The 27,851-nt window shown below is 41.8% G+C and overlaps 3 protein-coding genes across 18 annotated transcripts in view; 2 read left to right on the top strand and 1 right to left on the bottom strand.

Moving 5' to 3' along the window:
- Ppfibp1 (PPFIA binding protein 1) overlaps positions 1–27,851 on the bottom strand; it is a 227,915-nt gene that overhangs the window by 114,519 nt on the left and 85,545 nt on the right. For 14 of the 16 annotated variants that reach the window (XM_058576178.1, XM_058576186.1, XM_058576185.1 and 11 more), the window contains one exon: positions 2,291–2,377. The gene's annotated coding sequence lies outside the window, so the exon portion shown is untranslated. Of the gene's footprint in view, positions 1–2,290; positions 2,378–13,024; positions 13,041–27,851 lie in introns of those variants that run through there. The other 2 variants (XM_058576183.1, XM_058576182.1) reach the window with 2 other exon arrangements.
- Positions 12,127–13,875, top strand: LOC131423855 (uncharacterized protein C12orf71-like). The gene is made up of 2 exons (XM_058576194.1): positions 12,127–12,927; positions 13,467–13,875. The coding sequence occupies exons 1-2, from the start codon at positions 12,142–12,144 to the stop codon at positions 13,725–13,727; spliced, it is 1,047 nt and encodes a 348-aa protein (XP_058432177.1). The 5' UTR covers positions 12,127–12,141; the 3' UTR covers positions 13,728–13,875.
- LOC124087144 (uncharacterized protein C12orf71 homolog) lies at positions 27,242–27,830 on the top strand. The gene has a single exon (XM_046435866.2). The coding sequence runs from the start codon at positions 27,279–27,281 to the stop codon at positions 27,828–27,830; it is 552 nt and encodes a 183-aa protein (XP_046291822.1). The 5' UTR covers positions 27,242–27,278.

The raw sequence follows: 27,851 nt of genomic DNA, 5'->3' as shown, positions 1-27,851 counted from the left end.
CTGGGTTGTCACTTTCCCAGGTTCTTGATCTTGTTTGCAGAAGTCCTGATAATTTCTAAGGTGATCCAGACACATCAGTCTTCAGAATCTCTTTTCTCTTCCCCTTTGTAATTCCTTCCTATACCACGGACCCAAAACCCTTCTCTGCCAAGGGAACACCCTCACCAAATTATTCAGATACCTGGCCACATCCCCAAATAACCTATGAAAATATCTTCATCCGTTACTGATGAGTGAGCATGCTTAGAACATGCCCTCGAAGCAGGCAATTCAGTTGGCTCTATCTAAAATCAGCTCCTCTGCTTTCAGAGAAGTCTATTCCAACATCATTCCAGAAGGCTGCTGAACCTAAATTATTGGGTAGTCCCTAAACAAACCATCACCAAAGATACACACAAAATATTTGTAGGAGCCCTATGAGTAACATCATCACCAAAAGATACACACAAAATATTTGTAGGAGCCCTATGAGTAACATCATCACCAAAAGATACACACAAAATATTTGTAGGAGCCCTATGAGTAACATGTTCAACCAGATACTACCTAAATGTCCAGCAACCATAAAACAGACACATAATACCATTAAACAAGAGGAATTAAAAAAAATAAATAAACTAAGTGCAATATTGTGGATAAGCTGCTCAAACATAATAAGCAAAATAAACCAGACATGAAAGAATATATACTGTATGATATATTTATAGCTCCACAAATTTTTTTTTAAATAGGCAAACTAGCCAGGCCTGGTGGTACACACCTATAAACCCAGTAATTTAGGAGGCCAGGGCAGAAGGATTATAAGCTCAAAGCCAGCCTCAGCAACTTAGCAAGACTTTGTCTTGAAATAAAAAATACAAAGGGCTAGGCAGGTATATCTCAGTGGTAGGTTCAACTCCAAGTACCAAAACAACACCAGGCAAAACTAACCAAAAGCAGAATAATGGTTACTCTTGAACAGGAAGAAAAGGGGACTCTAGAGTACTGCAAAGGTTCAGTTAGTTGAGTTGCAATTACACAGGTGTGTCCACTTAGTGACAACTGCTCCATCAAGCTATCCAGTTATGATGTACCCATTTTCTTCCATGTGTAAGACACTTGGATAAAAAAATCCATGGAAGGAGACCTTGAGAGTGAGCATCAGGCCTATCCACACAGTTGGCTTAAAAATAATTGTTTCCTGCTAAATTAATCTAATCTAATAAGTTCACAGAGGAAATCCTTGAAGAAGCTAGAACTCGACAGCAGATCTCTTAACTCTCCATCTAGGTATTCAAGCTACCTCTCAAACATGGAAATGTTTCTCTAACTTCCTTCTTGGTTGTTACCACAGCTAAATATTAGAAGGATTGATTCCTGTTCTTATTAAGAATACAACCCAAGGCCAGGTACAAGATGCCGCTTCCTGGAAGACTGAGGCAGGAGAATTACAAGTTCAAGGCCAATCTAGGTAATTTAGAAAGATCCTGTAGACCCCATCTCAAAATAAAAAGGGCTAGAGATGTAGCTCTATGGTAGAGTGCTTGACTAGCATGCTCAAAGCCCTGGGTTAGATTCCCAGCACCAAGAAAGAAAAAAAAAAAAAAAAGAACACAACCCAAAACGCTTCTACTAACACCCATGCCAGGAAGAGCACTGACACTATTGAGTTCACACAGCACTGTGTACACATCTACCATCTGAATGACTGAGGACATGCTCCCTACCTCTCTCTGGCCCTCAATATCCTCATCTAGATTTTTGAAATATTAACTTCCACTCTGCAAGGCTGTCATGAGGATAAGGTCAGAATGTCAAAGCACCTATCAAATATTTAGAAAAAGTATTTGCAGAATGAATACTGACTTGAATTAATCAATGCTTATCTCTTGGCGGAAGCTCAATAAACTGCAGTTATGACCATTAAAAGGAATAAGCGTCTGTAAAAACTACCATCTCATTTTCTCAGCCTATCAGGTCATTAATGGGTCAAAAATTCTCAGTGGCTTAAATGAGGCACTGAAATTGTCTGAGGTACAGAGCAATAAAGAACCTAAGAACAAAGAGGCTCATGCCTTTTATATGCTACCAGGTCTGCGTTTTCTTTATCAGTGCCAAATAAAGATTTGTTCACTGGGTGCCACAACATGTCCAAACCCTTTAAAATTTTAAAGTTCTAAAACAGACAGGTAGGCCATACAATTTCAAGATAAAATGAGCAGACTGACTATAGCCAAGTACCGCTACTGCTGCGAAGAAATTTACACTCTAAAGATGTCAGATATGAATGGTGAGGAGTGAGTTTACTTACATTTTTAAAAAACAGGTTTAATACTGACTTTTTTCAGCTCTTCAAATCTCGCACGTCCTTAGCAAACTGATCCATACAAGTTCTGTACTGAAAAAAAATAAAAATAAAAAATGGCAAATCAAAACTAATTCCAAATTATAACACACCAGGGGGGAAAAAAAGTATAGATGGCTATTATTGAACAAACCAAGTAACACAGGTATAATTCAAAACAAGAAAATATGTATTAAGGACTGACCTCTATCTACCCATCCTCTCCCTTCCTCTTCCTTCTCCCCATCCAGCATCCCTGCTCTTTCTCCTTCCTTCTCTTCCTTCCTTCTCTTCCTTCTTTAGTTATTGAACAGCTTCAATTGTTCCTTGAAAACTGATATTCTGCTAAAACCATCATCAAGTTACCTAGCATATGGTACATACTCTATGACTATCTGTTGAGTAAAGTAATCATGTTTTTAGAATAGTCATCCCATGGAATCTGCAAGGGATTGGTTCCAGGATCCCCTCAGATACCAAACTCCAAGGATGCTCCAGTTCCTATGTAAAATGTCACAGTATATGTGTAGACTCTGTGTATACCTTCCCAAATACTTTAGGTCACCTTCAGATTACCTACAACACCTAATATAATGTAAATGCCATGTAAATAGTAGTTAAGAGTGAAAGGAAGGCGAGGAAAGCCAGACAGAAGGCAAGAAATGAAAGAGAAGAGATACACACAAGAGGTTTGGGGTTCAGGACTTTTAAGGAGCAAGCTCAGGGATTAGAGCCAGAGGGGTCCTAATTCGGGTAGTTAAGGGTGGGGTTGGTATGAGGGAGTGGTGAGCCTTTCTCAGAAATGACCTTGGGCAGGAAAGCAAAATTTTTCTTAAAATGGCTGCTGTCGCTTAAGGTGGCCGTCCAGATGCTAAGCAAGGACCTTACAAAGAGAATAATGACAAGGAAAAAAGTCTGCACATGTTCACTACAGACGCAACTCTTCTTCCTGAATATTTTTAATGTGCAGTTGGTTGAATTTGCAATTTGGAAACCACAGGTATAAAAAGTCAAGTACATTTAGTTGTTAAGCTAAAAAAAAAAAAAGAAAAAAAGAAATGTTTGCAATTCATTTATTATTTTGTCTTCCAAGAAGAATAGTACAAAGGCAATGCACAGAAACAAATATACTGTTTTTCAGAAATGCATTTCTGATTCCCTTATCTCTTAAATAACTCATGTAGGGAAAAAAATCCCCGCATTAGTGTATACGGGTGAAAGGATAAAAGAAACTGAAGTTAAAATGTAAAGGACCAGGCTGTGTAAAGCTTCTAAGCTGCAAAGCCTGAGTTAAAATGTAAAGGACCAGGTATTGTTAAGTTTTTAAGCTACACTCAAAGCCTGAAATTCCTGAGGCAGTTAAGACAATACCCGGTACTGCCCATTAGATATGTGACAAAATCCCCCCAACCACTTAGTTGTTTAACAACCTGGACCCAGTGCAGCTCAGCATGTGGGCACCTCAGGGCCTAAACCAATCAGTTTAAATGTGTACCCCGCTTTAGGACTGACCTATCACCCCCACCCGATCTGTTCCCGCCAGTGAATGTGCTAATCATGTTTGAGAGTTGTTGTTCGATTTTCCCACGCCTCATGATGATTTGCTCTGATGTATGCAAAGCCCCCGCCCTCCCCAAAAAGTGTACTTAAGCACTGCTTAACCCCTGCTCGGGGCTCTGGGCCGCTCTCCCTTCTTGGGTGAGCACGGAGCACCAGCGCGCTGGATCCGCAATAAACCCCCTTTTGCTGTTGCATGAGTCAGTCTCTTGGTGGTCTCTTCCTCCGTCATTCGCCGGTCCCTTACAACGGGCACATATATCCCTATGATGATATAGATAATTTGGTGGAAAAGAATATTTAAGAACAGTAAATGTTCCTTTTTAGGTGCTTACTCTTCAAAATTCTCTTAACTACCTCCATCCAAATGAGAAAGTAAGGTTTCTTCAAGTTAAATACAAGAGATAATGCACACATGCATTTTTTTAAAGAACAAGGGCCAGTCCTAGATAATGTTATGACACAAGAATGTGACTGCTTCCTTCTGCTAAGGGATAGAATAGAGGATCCAATGACCCCAGATTTTGAATCCAGCAGGGAAACAAAAGGGTCAGATCCAAGGCTGCAACAACACAATGGATATCCTTCCAACAACATTCCCTTCCCTTCCCTTTCCCTCCTTTCTCCCTTCTCTCTCTCTCTCTCTACCCCCACCAAAAAAAAGAATTTCAAAAGAGAAAGAGAAGCAGGTGGGCTGGGTCTGTAGTTCAGTTGTAAAGCGCTTGCCTCATATGTGTGAGGCACTGGGTTCGATCCTCAGCACCACATAAGAATAAATAAAGACACTGTGTATTCATCCACAAACAAAAAAAATTTTTTTAAAGAGAGAGAGAGAGAGTGTGTGTGTGTGTGTGAGAGAGAGAGAGAGAGAAGCAGGTGCTTAAAATGCTTTGCTCACAACAGAATTTTAGTCATGAATTGGGGTGTGAACCATCTTGAAGGAATTTCTTCCATCACATCAGGTAAGCATCTGTCCATTTTTTTCCCTCTCTTAAAGCTGGTTTCATATATAGTCTAGGCATACACACCAATCCAAATTCTAAGTGATTAATGGTGTCTACTTAGGCAAGCCTGATTAAGACTAAATTATGCTCCAAAATGCTTCCATTAATGAACAGCTTTCAAAGTGAGCTTCTAGGAATCTCAATATATAAATATTTCTGAGAACAAAGGCAGAAGCCAGTGATATGTGGGCAGAGCAATTTCACTTTGATTAATCATTTAGTTGGAGAAGTGGTTTCTTGAGTTGCTTATGAAAGGGTTGAAATAATCAATGTAACCAAATATTCATTATCAAGAAAACCTAGTGCAGAAAATCCCAACTGAGTTCACAACATGGCTGATTGAAACACACAGAATCCAATCATCATCTCAACTTTTATGGGAAAATGTGACTTCCAGCTTGGACCCCAAGCACAGGCCCGTCAGAGGTTGAGCAGACAGGAGCTAAGCTATCTCTTACTTTCTGAAAACCTCCTTCATCTCTTGGCTTGAAGAAGCAGAGAAGGAAGAACTACATTTCCATGAGGACTGAGTCAATGGTGAGAGGGTGAGTTTAGAGTAGAAGAGCCTGTGAATGTTCCAGAAATGGTGCTATGATTTGGATGTGGTCTGTCTGCACCAAAACTCATGTAATAGTTTGGTACCCAATGTAATGGTATCGAAAGGTGGTGGGGCCTCTAAAAGGTGAGGCCTAGTGTGAGGTAACTAGGTCATGAGTGTCCTCAAGAAGGGATTAATGCTGGTCTCTGGAAGTGGATTAGTTCTTAAAAAGAGTAAACTAATTTTTAGAAGAGTTGGCTGTTATAAAAAAGATTGAGCCTGGCCCATTCCCTTCCTTTGCTTCCTCTCCCACCAAGTGACGGACCAACCAATCTCTCCCCATCCCTTCTCTCCCCTATATATCACAAGCTTTCACCATGTAATGTCTTTGGCCATGAGGCCCTCACCAAATGCTAATGCCATTATCATGTTCTTAGGCTTTCAAAACTGTGAGCCAAATTAAAGCTCTTTTCCTTATAATTTAACCAGTTTTGAGTATTTTGTTATAACAACACAAAACAGATTCAGATAGATAAGGCAGCAGGGAGCTCTGGCAGGGAACAAGACACAATAGATGTCTGTCAATCACTCACTTCCTAGGCCCTACCCGATTGCCCATTAGTCTCTTTGCTGAACATATGTCAAGGTTCTTGGATAGAAATGTCAATGGAAAAAACCTATAGAGTAGATTAAAGAGAAGAAAAGAGTACACCTATGTTCTGTAAGAAGTGTTGCCGGAACTTGCTCCAGAGGAATTGACACCAAGAGACACTGAGTTTATTCAATTCCTCCCTCAGCACAGAGTTCCAATTATTTAGCCCAACTGAGATAGAATACATAAAAACATTTATAAACATGAACCATTAGAATTTTTAGTTGTGATCACAGGCCTTGTTTAAGTAAGTCAAAGATGTTCTTTGTTTTACAGTTTTGATCGAATGCAAGAGGCTTTAGTCATTTCCTCAAAAACAGACCTAAGCTATAAATACTAACTAACCAACACAGGCAGCCACTCACAAAAAGGCTCACTGACAAGTTTAATTTAAAAACAAGAGTGCATTATTAAACTGTGAGTATTGTAGGGACGATCCCACTACTGTGGGGACTGAAAATGCGATGCTATCCTGCTCTGCTCTCTGAAATTGTCAAACTGGTACCCTCAGACCACTAAGTTCTGGAGGGCTGGCATACAGCATGGTGGCCATGCTTACAAACCTCATACACTATCATCTGGCTAAGAGAATAGACCGTAAGTGTTCGCACCATGCACAAAGGGTTGCACATCCAAAACGCAACTTTGCAAGGCGTTGCATGGGGTGATTACCTTGACTGTGTTGAATACTGCACCGGGATGTCAAGGGGCCAGGTGGCAAAGGGATGACAAAGGGGCCAGACTGCCTCACTGGGGAGCTGTGAGTCAGTCGAGATCCATTTCATTCCGTGATGCCATCAGCAAGGAAAGTGCGCGGGACAGTGGTCAAACAACCAGCAGCCCACGGTGTAGAACCAGAGAAGAGGGCGGACAGCCTTGAAGCTGTGTGCTGTATGCCAGCCCTCCAGAACTGCAGTCCAGTTCCTAACAGGAACTCATTGCTTTCTGAAACTTCGTGAGCATGGTACCGGTTCCTATTGGGTGTTGATTTTATATCCTATTACTTTTCTGCATTCATTTACTAGTTCTAGAAGTTTTCTGGGAGAGTTTTTGGGTCTTCTAGGTGTAGAATCATATCATCATTAGCAAATATTGCTAATTTAAGTTCTTCTTTTCCTATATATATTACTTTGATTTCATTTGTCTGCCTAATTCCTCTGGCCAGTGTTTCAAGAACTATATTGAATAGAAGTGGTGATGGGGGGGCATCCCTGTCTTGTTCCAGGTTTTAGAGGGAATGCCTTCAATTTTTCTCTATTTAGAATGATGGTGGCCTGAGGCTTAGCATAGATAGCCTTTACGATGTTGAGATATGTTCCTATTATCCCTAGTTTTTCTAGTGTTTTGAATATAAAGGGGTGCTATATTTTGTCAAATGATTTTTCTGCATCTATTGAGATGATCATATGATTCTTATCTTTAAGTCTATTGATGTGATGAATTACATTTATTGATTTCCGTATGTTGAACCAACCTTGCATCCCTGAGTTGAATCCCACTTGATCATGGTGCACAATCTTTTTGATATGTTTTTGTATTTGATTTGCTAGAATTTTATTGAGAATCTTTGCATCTATGTTCATTAGAGATATTGGTCTGCAGTTTTCTTTCTTTGATGTGTCTTTGACTGGTTTTGGGATCAGGGTGATATTGGCCTCATAGAACCCCTGTTTTTTATTAAGCAAGTTACAAAATTATTATAGCAAGAACAACTGGGAATAAACACAACTGATTCTTGGTAATAATATCTATCTTATGCAGTATAAAGAATAAAGCATGAATCCCAACTACTTGGTAAGCACACAACCATTAGAACATGGGGGAATGCATGTGTCTCACAGTATTGTAGCTATGAGCATTAAATGTGTCATGGGAACCATTCAGTACATATGTGTGTTCGTGGGGGGATAAATGGCATGAGATGGATAAGTATCTGTATTAACTAGCATCCTCATCTTTTATGATCTCTTACCATCTCATTATTGCTCTAAAGTAGAAGCATGGAATATTAGTTTTTTAGGATTATAACAAAGTACCACAGACTAGGTGACTTAGAAGGACATAAACTTATTGTCTCACAGTACTGGTACCTAGAAATCCAAATTCCAGGTGTCCAAAGGGTTAGTTCCTTCTGAAATTTCTAAGGGAGAATCTGTTGTATGTTTCTTTCCTAACTTCTATACTTGCCAGCAACCTTTAGTATCCCTGACTTGTGGAAACATTAGACCAACACCTGCCTCTGTCTTCACATGGTGTTTCCTCTCCTCATTTTAAAGATTGGAAGCATGGCCCTTTTAATAAGATGGATGTGGGGTGTGAATGCAATCTCAGGCAAATTCATCTAACTTCTCTGAGCTTCAGTTTCAAGGAAAAGGTTAACAGTAATATCTTCCTTGTCCTGGTTGTTATGAAGTGAGATACATTTCAGAAGACATAGAATAAATGGTGGCCACTGGAATTAAACTCAGGGTCAATGCAATAGCCTCTTTTTCTCTATCAAATTTGTATATTTTAGTACATAAGTGCATATAAATCTAGTGGCAAAAAGAGTATGATCATATTCAGAGAATTCTCAATTTATAAGCAAGATGTTAAGAGACCTAGATTCACCAGATATAGTGGTACAGGCCTGTAATCCCAGTAGCTCAGGAGGCTGAGGCAGGAGGATCTCAAGTCAAAGCCAATTTCAGCAATTTAGTGAGATGCTAAGCAGCTCAGTGAGACCCTGTCTCTAAATTAAATACAAAAAAGGGCTAGGTATGTGGCTCAGTGGCTGAGTGCTCCTGGGTTCAATCTCCAGTACTGAAAAAAAAAAATAGAACTATATCCCTATTCTACTTTGTTATGATTTCTTTTTGTTTTTTATCTTTCTTTAAGTCTAAAGAGGATAGATATGACCAGAGCTAGAGGAGTAAAAAATACTTTTTATTATTTTCCCCAGTATAGTATAGTAAATCAAGTATAGTAAATTTTATTCTATACTAAAAATTAAAATTTCATTTGTAAGACTATAAATAGGCTATAATATCTATCTTATGCAGTATAAAGGATAAAGCATGAATCCCAACTACTTGGAAGGCTGAGACAGGATGATAGAAAGTTCAAAGCTATCTGCACCACTTAGTGAGACCCTGTCTCAGATGTGGTGGTGCATGCTTGTAATCATAGGTACTTGGGAAGCTGAGACAGGAGGATCACCGGTTTGAGACCAGCCTGGGCAATTTAGTGGGACCCTGTCTCAAAAAAAAAAAGGAAAAAAAAAGGAGGGGTGGGAGGGGAGAAGGAGTAAGAGAAAAATGTGGTGTAAAGGGTAAAGCTTGCATGTAGGAGTTACTAAGAATTATATAGTTTTTCAGATGAAAGGATCTTGAAGGTGCAGTTACTTAGTCATGATAAAAATATTTTCTTCAAACTTTTCAACCAAATAATCTAACATTTTATAGAAGCCAGGCTGTTTTTTGTTTGTTTGTTTGTTTGTTTTGGGGTTTTGCAAATGGCCTACTCTTAAAGGGACCTTTGCAGTGGAGAATGGGGAGGTGGGCAGCATGAAGAGGAATGAGGGAGGAGGTACTGGGAACAGAAATGGAGAAATTATATTCCCCGCATGTGTGATTACTTCAGAATGAACCCTACTATTATATATAGCTATAATGCACTAATAAAAACATTAAAAATGTGGAAGTCATAAAAGATAAACTCTAAATGCTAAACTAAAAATCAATCCATGTAAGACAATTTGTGTAAGTATGTAATATGTGCTAATTGTTTCAAAAAACTGTAAATATATATACCTGCAAATGGATATGGACCAGCTCTGGAAAGCCACATAAATACTGACAGCAATAACTGCCTCTGCAGGAGGAGACTGGGAGAGTTACACTGGAAGTCCATATTTTTTGTGTATAATTACCTATTTTCAAAAATATGAATCAAATATTTTGCACTGATAAAAAAAGGGGGGCTATGCTTGGCTTAATGCTCTGCTATCCCTGACAAAATTCTTAATAACTTTTTTAAAAAGGAGCTCTGCATTTTCAATTTGCATAGAGCCCTGCAAGTGATATAGCCAAATCCTGTATATAATAGTTTTAAATATTAAGTTTTTATTTTTTTACAATGTGTTTTTCCTATATTTAAAAGCTGGATTAATGCAGTGAGAGCTACTTTTAATGGACGTTAACTTCTTTATAAAAACTGTGTGAGGGCTGGGGTTGTAGCTCAGTGGTAGAGCACTTGCCTCACACATGTGAGGTATTGGGTTCAATACTCAGCACCACATAAAAATAAATAAAAAGATATTGTGTCCATCTACAACTAAAAATATATATAATATACATTGTTAAAAATTTAAAAAATTGTGTGAGCATATTTGTAAATATTTACAAATTTAGTAGACAATATGAAAATATACAGGTATAAGGATGGACCTTGTATATGCTTTGGATGTGAGATGGCCCCCCGAAGCTCCTGTTAAGGAGAATATTCAGAGGTGAAAAGAGTAAATTATGAGAGCCGTAACCTAATAAGTTCATCCTAGTTTGAATGGGCTCACTCGGTGGTATCTGTAAGCAGGTGGGACATGGCTGGAGGAGTTGGGTCACTGGGGGAGTGCCCTGGGAGTGTTACTCATCCTGCAGCCCCTTCCTCTATCTCAGTTTCTTGACCACACCATGGGATGGATGAGCAGCTTTCCTCCTCTGGGACCTTCCCCATGATGTGCTGCCTCATCTTGGGCCCAGAACAAGGGAGTTGTTGTGTATGTTGTCTATGGACTGAGACCTCTGAAAACCTGAGCCCAAATTAAACTTTCCCTCCTTTAAGTTGTTCTCATTGGATATTTTGGTCACAGCAACACAAAAACTTATGACAACAAGAGGAGGGGTCCTTTGATTTTTATATCCCCTTTTCCTCCTTATACATTTCTTGTTATTATATGGTTCTTCTGTTGCCATGGTAGCCAACTGTCTCAGAACATAGATTTCTCATAGTTGTGCTGCTTCTTAGCCACTTGAACCAAGGACCTGAACGAGTTCAGACGTCCCTCGTTCGTGCCTCTGGAGTTTGCAGCATCTGTTTCGTGTGGAAACCCTCAGAGCTGGGTGTGACAGACTGCAATGTGTGTGTGTGTGTATGTGTGTGTGTGTGAGAGAGAGAGAGAGAGAAAAGAGAAATTGAGAGGAGAGACAAATTGAGAGGAGAGAGAAATTGAGAGAGAGAGGATGAGAGAGAAAGGGGGAGAGAGAACGGTTGTACACGTGTGCTTTTCCCCACTTACTTGCCAGGGGATCATGGAAAATGCTAATCTAAAGAAGCCATCAGATGATGGGAGGACAGGCATTTAAATAGCTGTACTCTTTCTAGAAAGATACTTAGAATCAATGATTATAAGACTTTAATGTAGTTGTGATCTTTGGTCCAATAATCCAACCTATAAGACTACAAAAAGAGAGATAGAGATTTGTGGATAAGGGGGTTTACTGTCATTAATACAACCATTGTTAATGGTTTTAATACTCTAAGGGTCATTGACAGCTAAATAATGGTCATTAATGGTGGTCACCTAAGAGTAATTAATGAGAAAGTAGTTAAGAATTACAGAATAGCCATGTGTGCTTCTTTTAGGCTGTGCCATGACCTAATTTCTGTATATGTATGTATATATAGAGAAAAAGAACTCTTTTATTGATGGTTATCATTATCTCTGGATGAGGTGAGATCGTAGGGGCAGTGATTTCCTTCTTCCTGCTTTCCAGAATTGTTTAAATTATATACAACCATCTTTTAGGATAGGAATTCTTTGAAGTGTAATAAGAAAAAATATGAGAGGTATCAGATGGAGATGATCAGTACAGAGGGTTCTTATACCATAAGTTTAGAAAGAGAAAGGCCTGTCTCTTCTGCCCTTAACTGGAGACTGCAAACATAGGATGTGCTTCTGCCTTAGTGGGATAGTTCTGAATGGGAATTCTTGCCAAATTACATGACTGTCTTACCAATATCACCTATTAATGTTTCTCTTTTGAAGTTTCCTGAGTTTGTGGAGACGGTTTTTGATACCTTAAACAACATGGATGACTCATCCTCTACTAATAAATATGATGAAAAAGAGGACAAAATTTCTGATTCTAAATCAGACCCAAGCACCTCTGAACACTATTTAGCCTTGGAGGACAGCATTGGCTATGAGAACATTGTCACCGATGACAATGTTGTTGCCTATGACAACGTTGTTGCTTATGACAACGGCATTGCTTATGAAAACACCACTGCTAGTGAGGCTGCCGAAGCCCCTGAGATTGCTACTGCCTATGATAATGGCACTGCTTCTGAAAACAACAACATTGCCTATGAGGGCATAGCGCCCTACGAAGGCGTCATTTCATCTAGCTCTTCCTCCCACTACTGCCCGCCTGTCCATGGGTCATTGGAGACTGAAAATTTAAGTATCCCCACTGAGATAAGTGATCAAGATTTGGACAAGCCAGAGAAAATCTGCAAACAAAATATCGCCAAATTATTGGATGCTCTAAACCTTGACCGTGAAGACAACAAAAACCAGGAAAATGAGTTCTTAGGAAAAAAGGATGAAAATCTGAACACGGAGAAGCTATGCAAACTACTCATTACTCTGATCTTCGATACTGTTACAGGCTCTAACGACGAAAACTCACCAATTACGTTGGAACTAAAGGAAGAAATCAAAAAGTTAGATAAAAACCAGAAGGAGAAGGTAAAACAAACTATCTCCAAACTCTCTGATGTATCACAGAAACTTAAGGAACTTCTAGAAGATGAAAAATATGACAGTGAAGCCACTGAAGATGTCCAGCTGTCCACCGGCACTCCATTCCATGTAAGTATGGACAGTATTGAAGAAAATGAAAGTTCTGAGGATATATTAGAGTGGGAAGCACCAGACAAAGAACACAGCGACCAGTTTCCAAAAGTACCTTCTAGGCTTGATGAAGAAGAAAATCCTGAGGTGAGCACCGAGCCGCATCACTGCAGAGCAAGAAATAGGCCCGGTGGGGGGTCAGGTTAGCCAGCATAGAGTCATGGTACCTCATGTGAAGCAGATGTGGACCCCAGTGTCTGAGGAGATAAGCAATGGGAGAGAGACTACAGTAAGGAAAGGAGCCAGGAAAGAGATGTAGGGAAAATGCCAAGGAGCACTGAGGGGGGAGGCAAGAGTGGGAAGGAGCAAAGAGAAGGACTAATGATCATACAAGTAAGTGTGTGTGTGTGTTTTAAGTATTAATGAGTACTGAAACTTTGCATTTACAGTTAGGCTATTCTTGGTAAAAAATAAATTAGATTTCCATAAATGAGTAAATAATGACTTCATTGCTGCTGGCATTACCTAGATCTAATTCATCCATTTTCTCTTGGCAGATAACAAGCCAGGAGAGTTGCCCTGAAAAGGATCCTTCAGGGTCACCGAAGCAACCAGTGGAGACAGAGATTCCTACCGACACGGAGACTACAAATTGTCTGAATTTCCGATCCATTGGCAAATGGTTCAGGAAGCATTTTTTTCCCTGTGTTCAGGGGAGAAGGAACGCTGAGAGGGCAAACCAGATCCCTGGTGAGCGGGCACCCAAGAGACATTTCCGTAGAAGCAAGAAAGTTCAACCTGAAGAATCCCTCATTTAAGACACCCTATAGATTCAGACAGTTCATGGTTTTATGTATTAAAGAGATATTTCTGTAGAAGCAAGATAATTCACCCTGAAGAATCCCTCAGTTAGGACACCCTATAGACTCACATAGTTCATAGCCCCCATGGTTTTATGTTTTTTCAATAAACAAATGTTCTTATTAACCATGTCATCATCTTCTTTCATCATAACATCTTAGCCCAGAATGTATGTATGTTGCCTAGACAACCGAAATTCATTCTGGGAGGTTTTAGATAGTATCATGACTTTTTCTCTCCTCTCCTCCCTTCTAACAGTGTTTTATCCTATTTTATATAATTTATTTTCTTCCAAGAAATATGTACAAGTGATTCCTGAATGAATGGAGACCTCTGTACACACACAGCAGCCCACGGTGTAGAACCAGAGAAGAGGGCGGACAGCCTTGAAGCTGTGTGCTGTATGCCAGCCCTCCAGAACTGCAGTCCAGTTCCTAACAGGAACTCATTGCTTTCTGAAACTTCGTGAGCATGGTACCGGTTCCTATTGGCATTCTGGGCTTCTGAGCTCCCACCGGTATTGCCCATTAAGCTTGGACGACAGCGTTCTGAAGCATTTCCACCTTGTCGCTCTAACCTTTTCAAAATTGCTCCTGCAAACCACTTCCACATTTGCCATATTCTGGCAGATAAATAAAAATTAAAAAAATGCATAGGTAGCTTTCACCCACACCCGGAGAACTGTGTGAGGCTGAATTCAATAGTGATGGACTAATCTGACAAAGGAAATCTCAAGACAGCACAACATTCAGTCAGTGCCATGGACAGTGCAGGCAGTTTTTAGCCTGGCTTACTGTGAGAATCAGGAGCAGAAAGCAGAGCTACGGGGCATTGGAAAAAAACAACATTTGGCCAGAAAAATGTGTGTAACACTGGGGCCAAGGAGGTGTGTTTGTTGAGCTCTGGAAGAGACGCGAAGTACTATATATATACAGGGACGACAGGAGGGTAACCTGCAGGGCATCTCAGGAATTTGCAAGACCATACCCACCAGAGGTCCAGAGTATAGGAAAGCAAATTTCTTAGAGATTATGTGGGTGACCTGCTTCAAAAGAGGGGACTGGGAAGTTGTTTTCAGCATGTTCAGCTGCCCAGGACCTGCAACGGTCATTATCCCAGGTGCCTGAGGTATTGCGCAAGCTGGCAACAGAACTCGGCCTTACTCAAGTGGCAATGCTTCTTCTGGAATGCAGATGCTGAGGTTAGGGGGCAATGGACAATTCTACCCAGATTTCAAATGAAGGGTCTGGGAGGCCAGAGTGAGTGTAGCAGAGCCAGAGGCCCTGCCGACTGCGTCTAAGCAGCCCGTGTGCGAAGCTGAAAGGTTGAGGCTCAAGCTGCAAAGGAGACACCAGGAATTAAGAGATGCCAATCACATGACTGGCTGCTGAGAAAACCTGGAGGCTACAGAGATGTAAGTCTAAATGGAGCCCATGTGCACGCAACCAGCCAGGTTAAAGGGGCAAGGCCGAGAAAGCCCTCTCGAAGTAACGTCTTACAACCACGAATCCCAGATGATTTTCTCAGAAACAGGTGACCAGTGTGCAACACTGGGTTGATTTTGCCACAACCCTTCTTTCTGCCACAACCATATTCCTCCCTTTGCAAAGGGGAATATTTATTCTGTACCACTGCATACTGGATGTAGGAAATTGGGTTTTGATTTTACCCGTGCTCTCGGTCAAGATCTTGCCTGGAGTCTCAGGGGGCACTTTTTGGCAGTGCTGATCTGCTAAAATGATGGGCCTCTTGTAAAGGAACTTTTTTTTTTTTTCTTTAACTGTGAAATGGACAGTAGCTATTAGGGACCAGGGGCAGAATATTATGATCTGGAGATGAGGTGTCCCCTAGAAGCTCAAGCTATTGCAATGATATTCAGAGGAAAAGGAGTAGATTATGACAGCTACAACCTAATCAGTCCGACTGAGTGGTTACTGTAGGCAAGTGGGACATGGCTGGAGGTGGTGGGTTACTGAAGGGGTGTCCTGAGAGTGCTCTTCTTCCTGGGGCCCCTTCCTCTCTGTCAGCTTCCTAACCCATCATCAGTAGAGTACCTCTCCTATCCTGGGCCCTGTCCCCATGATGTGCCGCCTCAATGTGAACCCAGAGCAAAGAAGGTGGCCTTTCATATGCTGACACCTCTGATAACCTGAGCCCCAAATAAACTGTATCGCCTCTAAGTTGTTCTGAATATGTATTTTGGTCGCAGTAATGCAAAAAATAACTGAAAATAAAGGCATAGGTCCTTTTGGGTTTGTATACCTTTAACTCCTTCCATGCTTATGACAACAGGTTCCTCTGTTGCCACGGTAGCCATGTTAGCCAACAGTCTTAGAACACAGGCTTCTAACAGTTGATGTTTAAAGCCACTTCGAAGAAGGGTCTGAAGGACTTCAGACAGCTCGTTTATGCCACTGGGTTTGGCAGCATCTCTTGGTGTGGGCAGCACGCAGAGCTCAGCAAGACTCATCTTCAATGTGAGTGTGTGTGTGTGTGTGTGTGTGTGTGCTGTGTGTATGCGGGCGTGTGCGCGCGCGCGTAGGGGATGGGGCGCATAGACATTGTGCCTGGGCTTCTCCCCACTTCCATGCCTGGCACATAAAGGAAAATGCTGAATTAAGGTGCCATTGGATGATGAGAGAATGGGCACTGAAACAGCCATACTTTCTAGAAAGAAATTTAGTAGCAACTATCGTAAGACTTGTGAGCTTTGGTCCACTGATCCAACAAATAGGAATAGGAAGACAGAGACACTCAGAGTTTGATAGATAAAAGGTACTGACTGACATTAATAAGACAATGTTAAGGACCCGTGAACATGTAACCTAATGGTCATTAATAAGTGATCGCTGAAGTAGCGTTAATAAGAACAGGGTTAAGAACTACACAACAGTCATACATGGGTTTCTTGCTGGCTGTGCTATCATTTAATAATCTCTCTACTGATGTGACTCCAAATGTATATGGGTGTGTGTATGTATGTAAAATGTACACTCATACAAGTATGTGTGTGTGAAGAAAAAGGAAAGATTATAAGGAAATCCACCAAATTCTTCTAGGAATAGTACTCATTCTCATTTCCTCTGGATCGAGGCATCAGATTTTTATTTTCAACCTCACACTTTCCTGTATTTTTCAAATTTTATTCAACTATCTTGAATAACAGGTAGATCTTTCAACTTAAACAAGACAAAGTGTGAGAGGGAACAGGAGGAGACGCTCAGTACAGAGGGTTATTAGACACTGCAGATAGAAAGGCCTGCTCCTTCTGCCCTTGACTGGGGGGTGCAAACACAGGATGAGCTTCTGACAGAGCGCAAGAACTGCGAACAGAAAGAGGAGTGGGAATTATTGCTAAAGTGCATGATCTCTTCCCAATATCTTACGTCAAGGGTTTTTGTCTTTTGAAGCTTCCAGATTGAGGCAGAACTGGGATTTGCGCACCACGAAAGACACACCGTACAGCAGCAACTGCGCTGACCAGGAAGACTTCTTTTTGGATTTTCCAAATCCAAATCAAATATGAGCCTCTCTGGAGGCCATACCCCCTATGAGGACACCATCGACTGGACGGACAGTAACTCCTCTGAAGACTCGACTACAGACGTTTCTTCCTACTACTTCTTCTTTCCTGTCCAACAGTCATGGGTGACTGAAAGAAGCAGGTTGCCCATGGGAAGGCAAGAACAAATTTATGACAACTCAGAGCAGCTTTGTGAGCTGCCCATCGTCCAGGTCGTGGAGGATTATCTGGGCTCCCGCTATGAAGACTCACCAGCTATTGCAGATCCACATGGAGACTACCAAAGGATGGTCAAGTACCCACAGGAGAGGGGAAACCAGAATTTCTGGAAACTGGAAGGTCTAATGAGATACCTTGATGCATTTCTAGAGGATCTGAAAGGCGACGAAGATGATGACCAGGACAAACACGATGACCATGACAAACACGGTGCCCATGCCGATGCCGATGACGACAACAACGATGATGACAATAATGATGATGATCAAACGTTTTCTGATTCTGCTCTGGATGAGGACCTAGAGGCATCCACAAGTGCCTCTCCCCAGTTGGATCAGCTCACTTGTCAAGAACGTGATGCTCGTCAGGCCTGGCCCTGGTGGAAACTACCAGATACCGAAGACATCATCCCGCTTCCAGACATCTCACCCAGGCGAGAAGATGAACTTATTGAGGTGAGCATGGAGCTCCTCGATTTCAGAGCAAGGGATAGGCCCAGTGGGGGTGCCAGGTTGGACAGCACGGACTCACTTATTCTACCTGCTGTGAAGCAGAGGTAGAACCCAGTCCACCAAGAGATGAGCAATGACAGATTGACAGATGGACGGCAGCAAGGGAAAGAGCTGGGGAAGGAGGTATAAGGAAAATGACAAGGAGCACTGAGAGAACACAAGGGAGGGGGAGGAACAAAGAGGAGGACTAATGATAATATTTATAAAACAAAAGTGTGTGTGTATATGTGTGTCTGTCTGACTGTCTAATGATTAATGAGTGCTTAAAAGGTTACAGTTACAGTTGGGCTAAACGGGTAAGGAAAAAGACATGGATTTCCCTAAAGGAACACATACTGACTTCATTGCTGCTGACATTACACGTTTCTAACTCATCCTCCTTCTCTTGCCAGATGATAAGCCAGGAGAGAGACACTGAAGACACCCGCTCAGTCTCATCAGGGCAGTCAACGGAGGGGTCCAACTCAGGGACCACATCTTGTCTGAATGTCCGATCCATTGTCCAATGGTTCAGAAAGCGGATGTTCTCCTCCCTGAGGCAGAGAAGGCGCCCTGACATGGCCTACAAGGACCCTGGTGTGCTTGAATCAAAGAAGCACTGCTTCCTTAGAGACAAGAGAATTCAACCTCAGTAAACCCCCCACCCCCGTTAGGAAACCCTATATACTCAGAATTTCAAATGTTTTGACAATCCCTATTCAAATAGTCCCCATAGTTTTAAGGTTTTTTCCCCCCTCAATAAAAAAATGTTGTAGTTATTCACATTTTTTTCCGCGATAAAAAATGTTGCTGTTATTCACGCTTTTTTCCCCCAATAAAAATGTTGTTGTTATTCACATCTTTCTCCTCTTCCATCATAAAATGTGGGCCCAGGTTCAAATCACATATGTTGTCTAGAGAGTGGTGTGCATTCTCAGAACCGCTCAGGTGGCAGTATGATTCCTAAACAAAAGGCATTCTGTGTCTCTCCCCCAACATCCCGTCTTACTGTATTTGCCCACGTCTCATCTGTGTTATTATTTCATGCATTTTATCTTCTCTTATCATCAACTCATCTCCCCACTGCCAAAGGCAGCAGGACACCTGTCAGACTCCCACATGGCAGGATGGATTTGGTGGAACTACTGGGTCTAGATCAGGTGGCAGCGGACAGGGAGGCACAGGGGAAGCTCGTTCCAATTGATAGTGTTTTGGACACTCAGAAAGCAGTTCTGATGATCCTGGGGAACCAGACTTATTCTATTATGTCATTTTAACACGTTCTGGCATGTTGGTTGGCTCTTGCAAGGTGGCTGGCCTAAATGGCCCACAGAGGAGGAAGGTGACGGCTGGGAATGCTGATTAACCACTCGAAAGCTTGGCTATCTTCATTCACGAGATGAGAGAGATGGTACCACAGACTTCATACAGTTGTTGGGAGAGTGAATGAGACAAAGCAAGCACCCCATACACACTCTTTCTTGCTGGTGGCAGAGGTCATGTTCCTAAGGATCTCTCCACTAGTCTTGATTCTCTCTCCAAGAGAGATCTGGAGTGAACTCTCACTGAGCTATTTTTATTTTTCTCACTGCAGTCATTTTACCAAAGGTTTGTTCCCAACCGCCCCCCACCCCCAGCAGACCTTGATTTAGCCAAGTCCTCTCTCAACCCACTGCAAGGTTCTCTCTGAAATTCCTTTGCAAGCGTCATGAAAATTGTCCCCACAGGTCAACTTCTTGGAGGAAGCCTGGACTCCATCTGCTTGCTGACTCTCCCTGTGTTACCAATGCACATCCTCTGCCTCGCTCACCTCAGGTTCCCTCAAAGGTCGCCCTCTTCCAGCTTGGACTACCAGCCTGTGAGACACCTTCACTGTTCACTGGAAAAGCCCATGAACGTTTAGTCTCAAAGGCCTTTCTTTCCTCGACTTCAACTTCCTTAGCTCCTCCCTCCCTCCCTCCCTTCCTCCCTTACTGGCACTTACACTGAGCACAAGGGAATGCCAGATAACTCGCCAGCTTAACATACCCCATAAATAGATGGATGGATGGATAGATAGATAGATAGATTAAAATGTCCGTATCTTTGGGTTAATATTGCTTTTTTGAAAAATGAGTTGAAACCATGTAAGCACGGGACTATAAACGGTGGTGGGTCAGAGTAGTCCGTAGTAGAAAAGAATAATGCAGCATGGGAACACTGATTTTCAAAGTCTGGAAGAGATCAAAGGACAGGGCCCTTCCACAAATACTGTCCATGCTCAAGGTCACAGACAAGTCTCTTTCCAGCCACACTTCTCACTTCTCCACCTCTCTGAGAACGCCAACCCATTTCACTGGCTCACTCAAAACACCCTCCTCGCCTTCTGCTGGCTCCCTGACTTCACCAACATCTGGAGTCCAAAACACTCTGCAATGAAGACACCATTATCTCTATTTCATAGATGAAGCAAGGCTGGGTTAAAAACGTACTTACTGCTGCTAGAAGTGGCAGGATACAGGGCCAGGAACTTGACAGGCACTCATCGGGTGGGTACACAGTGGTGGCCACTTCTTTTCAACTCTTTTGAAACAATGCAGAAAATATTCTACAAGGGACATGGAAGAGTTCAAAAGGTTGCCTGGATTTGGTGTTGCAAGAGTCGCCATGAGACTCAGTAAGGAGTATGCTGACCCTGAACTTCGGAAATGAAAGAAGAAAGGCTATCTACTGTGTGTGTCTGGCAAAAGTTGAAATGATTGGCATTTAATTCTCATCTAGGTAATAATAAAGGAACTGGCTCCACCCCGCAACAGCCTGGCCATAGAACCTGAGGAATTCAACCAAAGCTAAAAAGAGGTTCATGCCAGCAATGCCTAGGAGAAAAGGTTGGTTTACAGAATGAATGGCTGAGGGTTGGGGCCCTAGCTCAGTGGTAGAGCGCCTGCCTCACATGGGTGAGGCACTGGGTTCAATCCTCAGCGCCACATAAAAATAAAAGATATTGTGTTCATTTACAACTTATATAATATTTATATATATATATATACACACACACACACACACAAACACACACACACACACACACACACAAAACAAAACAAACAAACCAAAAAACCCGAATGGTTGAAAGACCTTCTGTACATAGACAGTATTTTAAAAGACATCAACATGACCACTGGTGATTCAAGATCGACAATTATTTTTAACCCATACCGTGTGGTAGTTAGCACATGAATGACCAATCAAAACCGCACACATACTCTAGCTATTGTGAACTGAGCTGCTATAAACATTGATGTGACTGCATCACTATACTATGCAGATTTTAAGTCCTTGGGTATAAACCAAGGAGTGAAATAGCTGAGTCAAATAATGGTTCCGTTCCCAATTTTCTGAGGAATCAACCTAGGTGTTCCTCAATAAATCAATGGATCAAGAAAATGTGGTATATGTACTCAATGGTATCTTACTCGCCTTGAAAGAAGAGTAAAATTATGGCATTTGCCAGTAAATGGTTATAGTTGAAGAACATCATATTAAGCAAAATGAGCCAATCCCACAAAACTAAAAACCGAATCTTTTCTATAATATGTGGCTATTAATTCACAACAAGGCAGGGGGTGGGGGCCCACTGGAAAAAAATAGTGTTCCCTTAGATTAGGTAGAGGGAGGTGATGGGAGGGAAGGGGAGCGGATGTGAGGAAAGGAAAGATAGTAGAATGAGACAGACATTATTACTGTATGTATATGTGACTGCATGACCAATATTATTCTGCAACATGTACACCCAGAAAAATGAGAAATTACATCCCATCTATGTATGATCTATCAATGCGCATGAATGCATTCTAATGTCATGCAAATTCAAAAATTAAAAAAAAAAAAAAACACATACGTACAGAAAATCAAATCAACAACAAACAATATGTTCACACACACTTCCCGCCCTCCCACACCAGACAGGTGTCATTTAGCACACGATCTGCTACAAATGATTTTTCACCAAGAGAGTGGTTCTCACAAAGAGATGTGGGTATTGTAGGGACAATCCCACTACTGTGGGGACTGAAAATGAGATGCTATCCTGCTCTGCTCTCTGAAATTGTCAAACTGGTACCCTCAGACCACTAAGTTCTGGAGGGCTGGCATACAGCATGGTGGCCATGCTTACAAACCTCATACACTATCATCTGGCTAAGAGAATAGACCGTAAGTGTTCGCACCATGCATAAAGGGTTGCATATCCAAAACACAACTTTGCAAGGCGTTGCATGGGGTAATTACCTTGACTGTGTTGAATACTGCACTGAGGTGTCAAGGGTCCAGGTGGCAAAGGGATGACAAAGGGGCCAGACTGCCTCACTGCGGAGCTGTGAGTCAGTCAAGATCCATTTCATTTCGTGATGCCATCAGCAAACAAGCAGCATCCCATGGTGTAGATCCAGAGAAGAGGGCGGACAGCCTTGGTGTGCCCCAGTAAAATAAAAACTCTGCTTCTACAAGGACTAGAATACCTCTCGGTACTGAAGCTGCTGTCAAGACACATAGCATGTGGGCACAAGGGAACAAGGACATCTAACACAGAGAATAGGTGGACAGAAATGGTATAAACACACATGACTTCGACTTCAGGAATATGGCCGAAGCCCTACTTGGAAATATCTGAAGGAGCAGGAGCCCTCCACTGTGCACCCCTCCAAGCATTTCACACCCACTGTCGCTTGCTTCCCTCTGACATGGAGGGATGATATGCTTCTCTGACTACAACACACCTTCCCATGCTGGCCCTTATAGTCACCTCCACAGGCCAAGCTCGGCATCCCATTTGGAACTTCTTCCCTCTCTATTGATTCCTAAACTCTCCTTCATTTGGGGGAGGAGGTAGGGACACTCATTCTCTACAGCTTCCTCCTCCCCTGTTTCTCACCCTGACATTCCTCAATTGCCATTTGCTTTCCTCCATTGGTCCTTCAAGCCCCTGCAGCCTGGCTCCTGCCCTAAAAATCCTTTCTTTCTACTTCCACTAGGTCAACCATGGATGTGCAGACAGTCAAACCAATGGAAGTTGTCTTTTAAAGCATGTCCAACCCTCCAATATATCTTGAGTACCTCAGGAAGGTACATGATAACTGAATACCACAATCCTTACAGACTGAGAGAACAAAATCCAGGCCACTTGGCAGTGGGGGAAGGCCTTCATTTCCTCACTGATACCCACCCATATACCACACTGCACATCATTTCCCCATACAGGAGGTCGTTTCTCATCTTCTCACCCTTGCTTGACCTGTGGCCTCTCATCACATCCCTACCTCTGTTTCACCTCAGTAACTTACATAATGGCAGAAATTCTTGGGTCAGAAACCATCTGCCCTTGGATGCCTTTCTTGCACTCCTATCACATTCCCAACAAGGCTATATGATATAACCTCATTTTTGCCTGAAATTACTTTTACATTTTTTGTTAAATATAACACCCTGTTTTATAATAGGCTTTTGCTATCCATTTCACCAAACAGGCTCTCAATTCGCTAGACAGAGGAGCCATCTTAGAAAAGCACATTTCCGGAAGGAAGTGATACACCCACACATTCCTCCTCTCTCTCAGAGAGGGACCCTCTTCAGCCCTTCACAGTATGTGTACAAAATAGTTGGAAGGAAAAGTGTTATTGTTTGCATATGAGATGACTTCTAAAAGCTCCTGTTAATGCAAGGGAATTAAGTAGTTAATAGATTAGAGAATGAGAGTACAACCTTATCAATCCACTCTACTTTGAATGGAGTGACTGAGTGGTAACTCTTGGCAATTGGTACAAGGGTGGGTGATATGGTTTTCTTGTGGCTTCCTGGCAAGGGTTGCATTTTCTGTAGTCCCTTCCTACTCTCTGATTCCTGACACCACCTTCAGCTGAGTAACTCTCTGCCACTGGCCCTTCCCACATGATATGCTGCCTTGCTTTGAGCCCAGAGTTATGAGTCTACCATCTATGCACTGAGACCTGTGAACCCTTAAACCACAAATAAAAGTTCCCTCCTCTAAGTTGTTCTTCTTGGGTATTTTGGTCACAGAAATGCAACAGGTGACTGAAATAGAAATGGATACCGAGAAGTGAGGTTATTGCTGTGACTATCCTGACCATGTGGTTCAAAATCCTTTGGAAATGGATTGCAGAAGCAATTCTAACAAGGCTAGAGATGCAATCCTTAGAAGGTTGTGAATGGAGCCTAACAGGTGAGACTAGTTCAGTATACCAGAAAGCAAATAAGAATGAGGACGTGCTCATGAGATTTCAGAGGGAAATTAGAACTTGACTCACAATTGTACTAGGGGTCATTCTTGTTATATTCAGGCAAAGAGCGTGGCTATATTTTACCCATGTCCTAAGAATTGTGTGATGCTAAATTTAAAAGTAATGAACTAATTAATCTGGCAGAGGAAATTTCAAGGCACTACAACATTTGGTTGGTGGCATGGATATTGCAGGAAGCTTTTAACCAGGATTACTGTGAGAATCAGTAATAGAAGCACAACTAAAGGAGTTTAAAAACTGGCATTTGGCCACAAAAGTGCAAGTACAGCTGGGATGAAAGAGGTGTGCTTGTTTAAGAGATAACATCCCTTAAAGGGATGCTAACTACTGTGCACACAGAAGATAAGAGAGATACCTGGATGGCATTTCAGGAACTAAATCCCCTACAGACTGTAGGGTATAAAAGTTGAAACACTTTTCAGAATACAACATGGGGGACCTGCTTACACGGGGGGGTCTAGGAAGTCATTTCACCATGTCAGAGCCAAACATGTACTCAGGCCACTGTAGTTGTGATCCCAGGGGCCATAGGCATTGCATGAGCTGGAGGCAGACCTTGGCATCATCCACATGGTGCTGGTTCTACTGATGCAGGAGTCTCAAGATATGGTAATGGATGCTTCTACCAAGATTTCGGAAGGCATGGGAGAACAGGAAAAGAGGGGCAGGTCCTATCCCTCAGGCTGTCCCTGAGAGTTCAACTTATACAGCTGTAAAGGTGAAGCCAAATTTTGAATGGACATTCTAGGAACTAAGAGATTACATGAACCAAGAGATGCCACTAACATGGACTGTGTACAAGAAAATCTGAGGGCTACAGCTAAAAAGACCTATGTGTGCTGCAACCAGCAAGGCTGAAGGGGCAGAGCTGTGGAAGTCATTTGGAAACAATGTCTCCCAGCCATGTGTCCTAGATGCTATATGCTGAGCTAGAGAATCCTTTTTGCCCAATAAGTTTTCAGTCTTGTTTTGGCCCTAAACCTTCTTTTGGGGTTCCTCATCCTTCCTTTTCGAATGTTTATTATGGGCCACTGTAATGATATATAAAACTTGGGTTTTTTACTTTTACAGGGGCTTACAGCCAAAACTTTGCCTTGAGTCTCAGAAAAGCCTTTGGACTTGAATTGGACTTTAGGGCCATGCCAGAGCTGTTGAGACTATAGGATCTAAAAGCACTTTGCATTGTAAGACTGGAAATGAGCTACAGGAGGCTAGGATCAGAATGTTATGGTTTGGGTACTAGATTTCCTTCAGAAACTCCTATTAATGTAAGAATATTCAGAGGTGAAAGAAGTCGGTGTGAGAGCTGTAACCTAATCAGTCCATGCTGATTTGAATAGACTAACTGAATGGGAACTGTAGTCAGGTGGGACAAGACTGGAGGAAACAGGTGAATGGGGACACGGCCTGGAAAGTTGCTTTTCCCACAGTCCCTTTCTGTCTCTCTCTCTGCCACCACTTGAGCAGCTTTCCTACCATGGGCTCTTCCCCCACTATAATGTGCTGCTTCGCTGTGAGTACACAGCAATGTAGTTGGCCAGTGAACTGAGACCTCTGAAAAAGTGAGGCCCAAAAAGCTTTTTCTCTTCTATGTTGTTCTTGTTATTGTTGTGTATTTTGGTCATAGCAACACAAAAACTGACTAAAAGTGGATGGGTACTTAGCTTTTTTATTCCTTTTTTCTCCTTCCACACTTAACGGCTCTAATTTGGTTCCTCTGTTGCCACGGTAGCCAACAGTCTCAGAACACAAACTTCTGACAGTTGGACATTTTAGCCACCACAACGAGGGATCTGAAGGACTTCTCATATATTGTTTATGATGAAGGAGTTGGCAGCATCTTTTTTGTGTGGGTGGCTATCAAAGGTGGTCGTATCAGAGTCTGCAACATGTATGTATTCTCTTCCACACTTATTTGCTGGGGCATCATGAAAAATGCTGGACTAAAGATACCATGAGATGATGGGAGGATGGGTATTGAAATAGTTATACTCTTTCTGGAAAGTAATTTAGTATCAACTACCATAAGAATTTAATGTATTTGTGATCTTTGGTCCAATGATCCAACCATTAGGACTATAAAGAAAGAGATATTTATGAATGAGAGGATTTACTGTCATGAATAAGACTACTGTTAATAGTCTTAATAATATAAGGGTCATTGATCACCTAACCTAATGATCATTAATAGTTAATTACCTAAGACTCACTAATGAGAAACTAGTTAAGAATTACAGAATAGGCACGAATGTATTTCTTACAAGCTATGACACAAAATTTAATCTCAGTTTATCTTGATGTGTCATCTATAAATATATGTATGAATATATGTGCAATATACATTTATGTACATTGAGAGAAAAGGAAAAGTGATAAGGAAACCCATAAAACTCTTTTACTGAAGGTTATTGTAATTAAGGATGGTAGTTTACATCCTCCCACTTTTCTGTATTTTTCAAATTTTATACAACTACATGATAGGTAGTTTCTTTTTGTTGTTATTTTCCTGTTTGTTTGGTTTGTTGGTTGGTTTTGGAACCCAGGGGCATTTAGCCACATCCCTGGACCTTTTTTCTATTTTTAATTTTGAGACAGGCTCAGTGTCTCAGTTGCTCAAGCTGGCTTTAAATTTTCAATCCTCCAGCATCAGCCTCCCAAGCAGCTAGGATCACAGGGGTACGTCACCATGCCCAGCATGACAGGCAGTTCTTTCCATCTCAGGAAGACAAAGAATGAGATGTAGCTGGTAGAGATGTTTAGTACAAAGAGCTAGTTTACAATAAAATATGTTTCAAAAGGAAAGCTTTAAAATTGCCCTTGACTGAAGAGTGCAAACAAAGGATGTTCTTCTGCCTGTGGGATAGTTCTAAATGGAAAAATCAATGGGAATTGTTGCTAAAGTATTTTCCAGTATCATCTAAAGTGTTTTTCTTTTGAAGTTCTCTGAGTTCTGGGAGATCTGTGTTTGAGCCCTTGGCCTCCATGGAAGACTCATCCTCCAATAGCAACTGCACTGATGAAGAGGACTGCATTTCTGAATCTGAATCCAACCTGAGCCTCTCTGTAGGCTATTTCCCCTATGAGGACAGCATTGCCTATGAAGACACAACCTCCTGTGAAGACTTGACTTCCGAAGGTTTTTCCTGCCACTTTCTCCCTCCCATCCAAGGGACATGGGGGATTAAAAGTTTAAGGAGGCCTGTTGGGATAAGAGATCAAATTCAGGACAACCCAGAGATGTTTTCCAAACTAACCATCTCACTGGCCTGGGATGTTGATATGGGCTCTGATCATCAAGACTCACTATCTAATTTAGATCTAAATGGAGACAACCAGTGGATAGGAAAGTGGCCACAGGAGAGGACAAAACTGACTCTCTGCAAACTGGACAATCTAATGCAAAAGCTTAAGGCATTTCTAGAAAATCAGAAAGAAGATACAGATGATGACTCTGTGCTCTCTCAATCTACTCAGGAGGAAGATCTCCAACCTTCCAGCTACTTCCCTCTCAATATGTATCAGGTCAGTCAATAAGAATATTAAACTTGTCAGGCC

The sequence above is a fragment of the Marmota monax genome, unplaced genomic scaffold (genome assembly GCF_021218885.2).
Source record: "Marmota monax isolate L192 unplaced genomic scaffold, Marmota_monax_Labrador192_F-V1.1 WCK01_AAM20220418_F8-fsc00012, whole genome shotgun sequence".
Lineage (NCBI taxonomy): Eukaryota > Metazoa > Chordata > Mammalia > Rodentia > Sciuridae > Marmota > Marmota monax.
The sequence above is the reverse complement of the archived record's forward strand: the minus strand, read 5'-3'. Positions and strand labels throughout refer to the sequence as shown.